Raw genomic sequence first — 10,050 nt, forward strand, 5'->3', positions numbered from 1 at the left:
ACAAATCCCTAACAATTTCATCTTCTTAGACCTGCTTTGAGGAGGGGTTTAGACTAGATGACCTCTGGGGGGGTCTCTTCCAATTATCCTATGACTCTAAGATTACAAATGCTTTGAATCAAGAACATCCTCTTCTACTATTTTGTGTGTAGAACACCAAAGTGTTAACACTGCTGTAAGGTAAGTTACGTGGTAGCTAAATGCTCAAAAAGAAGAAGGTATTTATTTTCTGCAGTCTTAGATGGGAGATTCATCCATCCCAAATCAGATTTCTAGCATATAGATATCTATACCAAAACTTGTATTGCCTTTGTGCAGGTAATGTATAGAATTGGTCATATCTCAGGTGTGATTCATCTCCTGAGGTAGCGGTGGGCTTTACAACCAGGTTCACCTATCTGCATTTCTGTGTCTACAGGATATGTGTGCACATGTGAGCTATCCCTCCAAAGCTCCTGTTACAGTACATGGAAATCTATGGCTCAATTTATTTGTGCACATATAGGAATCTTGTACCATCAGGGAGGCCCCCAGGTTTTCTGTCTGACCTCCACTTTCTGCTCCACAAGCCAAGGGTCTCCCTTGTGTTGTACTTACCAGCCCCTGGAGATAGTGTATGGCATCTCAGGTGTCACAAGAAAAGTGGATCTAGGCAGGCGGCAAGTCCTCTTTCATTCGTAAAATGAACCTGAAACAACAACAGCAGCTGTGGATGTCCGTACTGGAGATGTCTGAAGGTAAGGGAGATGGATCCTTTAGGAGTCAGTCTCCTGACTCCTGCTGGAGTGAGGGTCTGCTCTTCTGAACCTAAATCATAAAAACCCTTCCTGCAGTAAGTGCAAAAGGAGAAACACCTTGAGGACAATTCACACTCTTCCGTCACCCCCATCAAATACCTCTTTTAAAATGAGTCTTAAAAGAGGGCAGAATTTTTTCCTCTTTAGTTTTGTTCTTCACTGAATGAAACACACCACAGTGTTTTTCAAACACAGAATACATGTAGAACTACTCCCATTAATGCTTTTTACCTGATTTTTAATCTGTTATTCATTTTTCTAGGTGCAATTCGTGACAGAAAATGAATGAGGACATTAAAACTAGGTCAGGAGAATCATCCTACTGGCATTTGGAAACCTTTACAAATGTCAATACCGCTCTTTCTAGTGTTCCTCATGATTTACATTGTGACCATGTCTGGGAACATCCTCATCACTGTGCTGTTTGTGGCTGATTAGCACTTTCATAACCCATGTACTTCTGCTTGGGAAATCTGCCAGTGTTCCACTGTCATGCCCAAGACGCTGGCCAGTTTCTTGAGTGGAGAACAAAAAAATCAATGTTTTTGACTGTATTACTCAGAATTATATTTTTTAGTTTTCTACTGGGTGCAAAATCTTATTGCCTGTTGGCAAGGTCTTTGTGATTAGGATTAGCAAATAGGCAAAGGATTCTATTATGAAGCTTGCATGAGTGAACAATGCTGCTTCAACTAGTAACTGTGTCTTGGCCATGTGGTTCTTTAGATATTGACATAATGGTATCTGATTGACATAATGGTATCTCCAATGCAAAAGTCAACTTTCTGTGCCCCACCCCCTTACAAAATTGTAATTTTGTTGCAGGATGTTATAAAGCCGCTGCCTCCAGCGGGCTTTGGGATGCAAGGATTCCTGTCTGGGCACTGGAGCCCAGCCTGGTGCACCAAGGGGAGGCCTCTCCAGCCCAAGCACGGCTGCTGCTCTCCTGCTTGCAAATTCAACCAGTAGTGAGGCTGAGCTTATCCCCTCCCCCCCCGCATACCAGGTTAAGAGAAAATACAAACACTCTGTCCCCCTCCCCACGCAGCTATTGCCAAGGTACACGGGCACTATGACCTGTGATACCCGCTCCAGCTGCTGACACTGAGACCCTCACTCCGCTCACCCTGGCCACCCTCAGTAGCTGATATTTGAGTACACTGGCCCAACGACCCATGGTCCTGCTCCGGTGACTGATGCTAGGACCCTCTCTTGCCCCAGTTACTGGCACCACAGACACAGGAGCCATTATCGCCTGAAGTCTGACTCCAGTTTCTGGGCCCAATCCACTCACCCTTGTCTCTCCACCTAGATCTTACAGCACTCACAAATGGGATATGAAGACTCGAGCTGCAAGAAAAAACGTGAGTCCTGGTTAAGGTGGATTGGAAAAGCACCATTAAAACCACTGCAGAAGGTCAATATCTTGAAGGGTTAAACAATCACAAAGTCAATCTGTCTCATGGACCATGGTGTACCTCCACAGGCTTGATTTGAGTGTTCAGTCAGCAGCTAAAGGCTCGTTACATCTTCCTGCCTGTACCTATGATTCTACGTTCTGCCCAAATACTAAAGACAGTGGCTTGGGGATCACTCAGCTGGCTGGTTTGATCCCAGATGTGCAGGCTGGTAGGCTGCATAGAATTACCCACTCCCAATACAGAATTATTTGATCTGCAGAGCTAAAGGAAGGTATTGATAAAGATTTTGAGAGACTGTGGGTGGCAGTTGAGTGTAGCAAACATGAGAGACAATTGATTTTGGATAAAACAGTGATCAAAGTGATCCCAGTCACACGTGAAGAGGGCGAGGTGGTCTTAGAATGGGAGATCCCTCTCCAAAAGTTATCATCTTCCCAAGTCTACAGAATTGGAGGAAGGAGGAATTTGTGAAATGGACCAAGCTACATTGTCAAGGTTGTGGTATTTCAAACTTTGGAAATGACACTATCAGTAATGCTGGGCAGTAAAGTCATAGAGGCATTCCCCATAGGAAGCTTGTAACTGTGTTGCAACTATGAGCCAGTGTAAATGCTACCAGGGAATTCCTGGCTAGAGGAAGAGGGCAGATCCTAAAAGAGATCAGCAGGCATTGTTCGGTGGAGAGCAAAACTTGCTCCCATATTATTGTCCTGCTGTACAGAACGCCCATATTAAGAGACACAATGTATTATGTGAGTTACTGGCAAATGAAGTTGCCTACGCAAAGGTGTCTAGTACCATCTCAGAGGCCCCAGGATATCTGACATCCATACAGGGCCGGTCGATCCGGCATAGCGCCTACGGGAGACTTATGCCTTTCTGGAGCAGCAGAGAGACACCAGCTGAGATACCCAGAGTATTTCAAGCGGCATGACATACATGTCTGTATGTGGCCAACTGAATCCCATGGAAGGAAATGAATCCCTCCCTGTCTATGGGCTCTAGCATAAGATGAATCATGCCTTGACTTCTCTTGACAGCTCTGACTGGGGGTGGGATTCAGCTGCCTAAAAGAAAAAGAAAAAAAATCAAAATCAAGTGACTTTGCAGGTAAATCACTCTAATAAAGGTGTTTTTATTGAAGTATCACTCTCTGGAGATGCTTCTCTTTTCCAGCTAGATGAATGGGAGTGGCTGTTCCACCGATATGTGTTCCTCTTTTAGCACTGCTACTGCCCAAGATAGGAGAGATGAGACCATATCCAGTATGTAGGGTATTTCTGAAGGGATCCAGGCCGTTGGCAGTGAAAAGCAGATTTCTGCACAACACATTCTTGAGCCAAAAGCTCCTCTCATTGCATTGTCCATTGCCTACTACCCCACACAAGCTGCAAGGCAGAACATTTTCTGTGCTAGTAACTCTCTGGAGAAAAGTCTTCTCTTTAGAGCACGCTTCACCTCCACATTCCTCAGGGTGTAGATCAAAGGATTGAGGACTGGCGTGACAACATTATACATAAGTGTGGCTATCATTGTCCAGCTGGCTGAACTCCCTGAGGAAGGTGGCACATAGTTAAAAATAACAGGGACATAGAATAAGGCCACTACTGTGAGATGGGAGATGCAAGTGGAGAAGGCTTTCCTCCTTCCCTCCTTGGACTGGACTTTCAGTCGGAGGAAGGAAAAAATGTACAGGTAAGAAAAGAGTATGAAGACAAAGGGGCCTATCGCAAGACTTCCTGTGATGATGTTGAGAAGGCTCACGTTGAGCTGGCTGCTATTGCAGGCCAGTCTCACCAGGGGCTTGATGTCGCAGGAGTAGTGTTGGATGTGGTTGGGGCCACAGAAATGGAGCCGGGAGGTCATGACTGTGTGCATCAGAGCATGAAGGAAGCCAGTAGTCCAAGTGCCTACAGCCAGCTGCAGGCAGGCCCATGGGCTCATGATCAGGGTGTAGCGCAGGGGGTTGCAGATGGCCACAAAGCGGTCATAGGCCATGACAGCCAGAAGCAAAGCTTCACTGCTACCCAGGAAGTAGAAGAAGTGGAGCTGGCTTAGGCAGCCAGTGTAAGAAATGCCCTGGTGCCCCAAGAGGAACCCAGCCAGCATCTTGGGCACGGTAACTGTGGAGAAGAAAATATCCAGGCAGGAGAGGTTGCAGAGGAAAAAGTACATGGGGGTGTGTAGCCGGGGTTCACATGCCACTACAATCATGATTGCCATATTCCCCAGCAGGGTAGACAGGTACAGCAGTAAGAATAGCACGATCAGGAATTTCTGTAGCCCTTGAACATTGGTCAGGCCAAGGAGGATGAACTTCCTCACCTCTGTCTGGTTATCCATCCCTGCAGGGAAAGAGAGAATCACTTAGCAGTAACTTCCTATCTTTCTATCCTGAGCTGCTATATCCATTTCCCAGAGTCCTCTTCCATAAGATGCATCATCAGCTGATGCTGCCTCATAAATGGAAGAGATCAGATACTGAGTCTGGAAAGGGACATGAAAGAATTCCTTGATTTACCACCCCAGCTGTTTCAACAAATACTGGAACTGTTGTAACCTATGTGGTCAATACTGATGCTGGAACTGCCACCTGTGTACCAGCTCACTGAGAGGAATGGCATGTTTGAGAATTGCAAGCAAAGAAAATAATGAGGAAGAAAGGCAGGCAGGAAGGAAGGGAGGAAGGGAGGAAGGGAGGAGCGAAGGTTGGTTACCTAATGTTTACATGAAGACTGCTCTGAAATCCTGCAGGTTTTCCTTTTTAAAATCAACGAAGGGTCCTCTAATATGGTTTCTTCATTCCAATTCCTAGCTGAATAAACTGTATCTCTCCCAAAGTTGAAAGAACTATAGTAGTATAGTGGCTCACATATAATACACTGCTTTCAAAGAGGATGAGTTCTGAAGAGCTGTTCAGTGGACTCAGAAAACCTTTATACAGTACTCCCTGTCACTGAAACAATCACATTTATTTCCAGCAAAGGAAAATTTCTGTCTCTCTCATAACTCCTCTTGGGATCAAGCCTCTGAATCTTATGGGACTTCAGTTCTGAAAACATCAAGGCATAGCGTCTCAGGGACACAGAAATCTAATGATGCTGTGGGGAGTTGAACTGATCACTGATAAAATAACAGTTAGTTTTCCTCTTCTTCTAGCCACATCCTGTTAATATTGGTAATGATTATCTGTACAGCAAGCTCTCATAAGCATGAGGAAGGTGTAGAATCAAAAAAAAAAAAAAAAGAAATATGCAAGTTTACAACACCTACTTCTCAGAAAGACTAGCAGTTTTAAAGGAAAATTTCCAACAAGTTTGTTACATCTTTTTGAAATTCCCAAGTATAATAGGTTGAGTAGGTATCATGGCTTCATCGGACCTGACACAACTACACAGTTGACTTCTGTCTCTGACTTAATATCTTTTGCCTCCTTTATAGTCCTTATTTTATTTATTTATTTATGTATTTTTAACTTCTAAAGATGGAGATAACAAACTGTGATGACTTTTTTTAAGACCTGAAATACCTAAAATAGCACCCGATAATGCAATAGTAGACACACGCATTCAGGGAACATTTTCAGAATATGTATGCTTCAGAGATGAAGCTGATATAAGATCTCATACTCATGACTCAGTCCATTACCTGAACACTTGTACTGGAACCATTGTTCTCAGTGCTGTTCTGTGCACAGGATAGCTAAGATGATTAAGGCTACGAAAAGGTTTTAGGATTACTCTGGTGATATCTAAGCATTTCCTGTAGTTTCTCATTCAAAACTTTAGCATACAACCTCTGATAACATACATGAGACTATTTATGTGTGAATATTTTAGTTATATACAGGCGCTTGTTGCTAGTCTGTGGTACGAATGGATATGATACGCGTGAAGGCAAACGAGAATTTATTAGAATCATTCAGAAACTCAAATCAGCTCTAGAAGTAGGAATGCAGTGTTGCTTCAGATGTCCTAGCACCTGAGTGTAATTCAGCTTGACAACCATCGATGCCCTCAGGATGCCAAAGGTGTTTACAGCCCCTGACTCCTACTGCACATAAGTGCCTGTAAGCGAGCATCTTCACGTGGTGAAGTTTTTCCATTCTCACAATGGCACAGTGCAACCTCAGTGCCTGGAATACCATCCTGCCAGCCACCTGTGAATGCTCCAATGGACATCTTGATTTTCTGAGTCATCTGTGTTGTTACATTAATATGGGCATCCATATCCACTGAGATTGCATTAAGGCTTCCTGGATATCACAATGTGACCGCAAGGCAGGCAAGAGAGGGTCGGATACTGGTGGAAAGAGACACTCAAGGTTCATAAGGGGCTAAACAGGATAGGTTTAATAAAGGCCTTACTTACCCTACAAGCTGCATGGGGAGCCCTGGGAACTGCGAGGAGGGGTCACTGACAGGAGACTGCTGGAGGCATGGGTCGGACGCAGGAGTCAGACATCCAGGCAGAACTCAACTCGACGTTCCTAAGCTGGACAGAGAGGAACCTCATGAAGTTCAACAAAGGCAAGTGCAGAGTCTTGCACTGAGGGAGGAATAACCCCATGCACCAGTTCAGGTTGGGAGTTGACCTGCTGGAAAGCAGCTCTGCCGAGAAGGACCTGGGAGTGCTGGTGGACACCAGGTTAAGCATGAGCCAGAAATGTGCCCTTGTGGCCAAGAAGGCCAATAGTATCCTGGGGTGCATCAGGAAGAGTGTTGCCAGCAGGTCGAGGGAGGTGATCCTCCCCCTCTCCTCAGCCCTGCTGAGGCCACACCTGCAGTACTGTCTCCAGTTCTGGGCTCCTCAGTGCAGGAGGGATGTGGCACTACTGGAGCAAGTCCAGTGAAGGGCTACGAAGATGATTAGGGGACTGGAGCATCTCTCTTATGAGGAAAGGCTGAGAGAGCTGGGCCTGTTTAGCCTGGAGAAGAGAAGGCTGAGAGGAGATCTTATTAATGTGTACAAATATCTTAAGAAGGGTGTCAAGAGGATGGGCCTGGACTATTTTCAGTGGTGCCCAGTGACAGGATGTGAGGCAACAGGCACAAACTGAAACACAGACATTTCCATCTGAACATGAGGAAAAACTTCTTGACCATGAGGGTGACAGAGCACTGGAACAGGTTGCCCAGAGAGGCTGTGGAGTCTTCTTCTCTGGAGATATTCAAAAGCCACCTGGACGCGATCCTGTGCAACGTGCTGTATGGTGACCCTGCTTGAGCAGAGGGATTGGACTAGACGATCTCCAGAGGTCCCTTCCAGCCTCAACCATTCTGTGATTCTGTGAAATGAATAAGAGCTCTGCACCTGTATTGGACTGCCTAAGTCTGAGGGATCTCATCAGAGAAGACTCACAAGGCATCAGGCTGGCAGAAAACTATAATCTTTGGCTGGTGTCCAGCAAGATCCCAGAGGGGGTCAAGGAATGCAGAACTATGTTAATGCCAAAATCTGCTGACCCAGTAGAACAACTAGATATTAAGAACTGATGACCCATTACCATCAGGTTGATTAATGTGAGGCTATTTTAAGAATCTTAACAGCAGGGCTGACAAAGGCATCTCTGATTAACAGCTGTCAAAGGGGCTTTATGTCAGCCCCCAGGTGTTTGAACATTTCAAGGTGCTTCAGATACTGATTAAAAATGCCAAAAGGGAACACAAGCCTCTGAGAGTTGTCTTCATGGATCTAGTGAAAGCTCTTGACTTGGTGAGTCATCAGCATATTCCTCAGGCCCTGAAACAGAAAGGTGTTGATGAACATGGAGTAGGCATCATCACCAATATGTGCAGTAACACCACAACTCAGCTGGAGGTGAAGGAAAGTCAGTCAGATGGTATTAAGATCCTCACCAGAGTAAAACAGAGATGCCATTGCCTCAGTGCTGTTCAATCTGTTAATAGACCCATTGTCATGCTGATTAGAAGAGCTGGGAAGAGGGTTTTGGCACAACAGCAACAAGGTTCCAACTCTGGCCTTCACAGATGATCCAGCTTTATTAAGTGACTCCTGGGATGGGATGCAAGGAAACATCACAGTGGTGGAGGAATTTTGTAAACTAACAGGGCTGAGGATGCAAGGTGAAAAGTTCCATGGGTTTTTACACTAGGACCACAAAAGACTCGCCTACTATCAGTGACGGTGACCCATGGGTAGTGAGCAGTTTGAAGCTGAACATGATAGAACTGGGCAACTCCGAGAAGCATTTGGGCCTCTGGGTGAACCCTTGGGTTGACCTATCTAAATTGGAGTTACAAGAGAAACTTCACTCCTGGCTGGTAAATATGAAGGGGTGGAGGGGGCATGGAAACCACCACAGAAGGTGGAGATTTTAAATACATGATCCCTCAACTGGTGTCTTCAGTGGATCACTCTGATACAAAGGCCATATAGTTCCTTTCCCTTGACTTGGCCATAAGAACAGCAGTGAAGAACTGGTTTCACTTACCTTCCAGCACTTGTGGCTCCTTTTATGCCAGTGCTAGGGATGGCGCCTTGGGGGCTGCGTGACTGGCAAGTCCAATCCCAAATATACAGGCCTTTGAGTAATGTCTGCCTGCAGGGAAGTGAAAGGATTCCCATTTCCTGTAAAGTCTAGGGTTGTGCTTCTGTAACCAGGGCAAGTTGAAGATGACTGGAGAGAAGGCTGTATGCCAGATGGGGAAGGACTACCATCTCAGAATGTCCAGGTGTCATAGTTATGGCCAGAAGAATGGATTCATGGGTAATGGTTCCCCCACCCTTACCCCCCTGGGAAACCATCCTATCTACTGCACTGACCGTATTTGGGATCAGCTATGGCTGGGTGAGGCTGTGGGCACTCTGGACAAACTCAGAGGCCACAGGAGTGTGGCAACCCCCCAAGTCCACCAGAGCAGTGGTTTGGATTGTGTGCCCATGAGGGAGGGCAATGATAAGGGGTATGGTGAGGTGCAGCTCTAGGACATGCACCTGCAACCACACTCCTGTGGCACCAGTAGGAGCAGGAGATTTGCTGGTGCGGTAAGGACTGGTAAGGGGGAGGAGGTGAGGAAAAGCATGGCTGGGCTCCCCCAAGGGTCCCGCTGCACTCTCAGGCATACCATGAGGTGCCTGTCCACAGAGAGAGGCAGGTCTGAGAGCTGCCTCAGGCTCTGGGGAGGATCCACCCTGGCCATTCTTCCCACCCTACTGCCCCAGCCAACTTCCTCACTTGTAGTGGATAGTCAGCAGCTGAGTGATTCCCCTGCCAGAGCTCCAGCAAGATAAGCTCAGCCACAGCTGCACACTGACAAGCCACAAAGAGGTCCTCAGGGTCTGCAGAATAAAGTTCTTCTGCTGCATGAAGGGAGTAACGCAGTCTAGGGCCATCCTGGAGAGCCAGGAGATGACAGCTGAGCAGCTGATATGTGTTGGGAGGGGCTCTGAGGAAGCAGGGAGCATTAGGGTCACTGGACTAATGAGCCCCCTTACCCTTGCTTAATGCTCATGAAAGGGTTCAGTGAGCTGGGGAGCAAGGATGCTCTGGGCACAGGGGAAGCCAACACGACCTGCAAGGCTGTGATGTGCTAAGCCTTAATAGAGCCCCTGAGCAGAGTGGGTGGGTGGAGGCCCCAGATGAGGCTGGTCAGAGCAATGAAGGCTTCCAATGAAGGCCTCTTGTGCACTCAGGGCCTTGGCTGTCTCCAGCTAATCCCTGACTAGAGGAAAAGGCCTGGTGGAATCAGCAAGGAAAGAAGAGCGAGCCTGTTGAGCCTGACTCTAGTCTGGCACTGCAGAGAGATGTAGGAGGCACAGAGGAAGGAGAAGGCCCTGTGGAAATGCGGCCCATGCTGTGGCCGGGGCAC

The 10,050-nt window shown here is 46.7% G+C and overlaps 2 protein-coding genes across 2 annotated transcripts in view; both read right to left on the reverse strand.

The window, feature by feature from the left end:
* Positions 1-10,050, reverse strand: part of LOC136996504 (SUN domain-containing protein 3-like) — a 512,910-nt gene that overhangs the window by 344,386 nt on the left and 158,474 nt on the right. The gene's annotated exons all lie outside the window — the stretch shown is intronic.
* LOC136996503 (olfactory receptor 12D1-like) lies at positions 3,638-4,561 on the reverse strand (the record flags this gene model as incomplete). Its single annotated transcript, XM_067317430.1, has 1 exon — positions 3,638-4,561. A coding segment is annotated over exon 1 (924 nt), but the record flags the coding sequence as incomplete, so codon positions are not given.

The sequence above is a fragment of the Apteryx mantelli genome, unplaced genomic scaffold, assembly GCF_036417845.1.
Source record: "Apteryx mantelli isolate bAptMan1 unplaced genomic scaffold, bAptMan1.hap1 HAP1_SCAFFOLD_40, whole genome shotgun sequence".
Taxonomy (NCBI): domain Eukaryota; kingdom Metazoa; phylum Chordata; class Aves; order Apterygiformes; family Apterygidae; genus Apteryx; species Apteryx mantelli.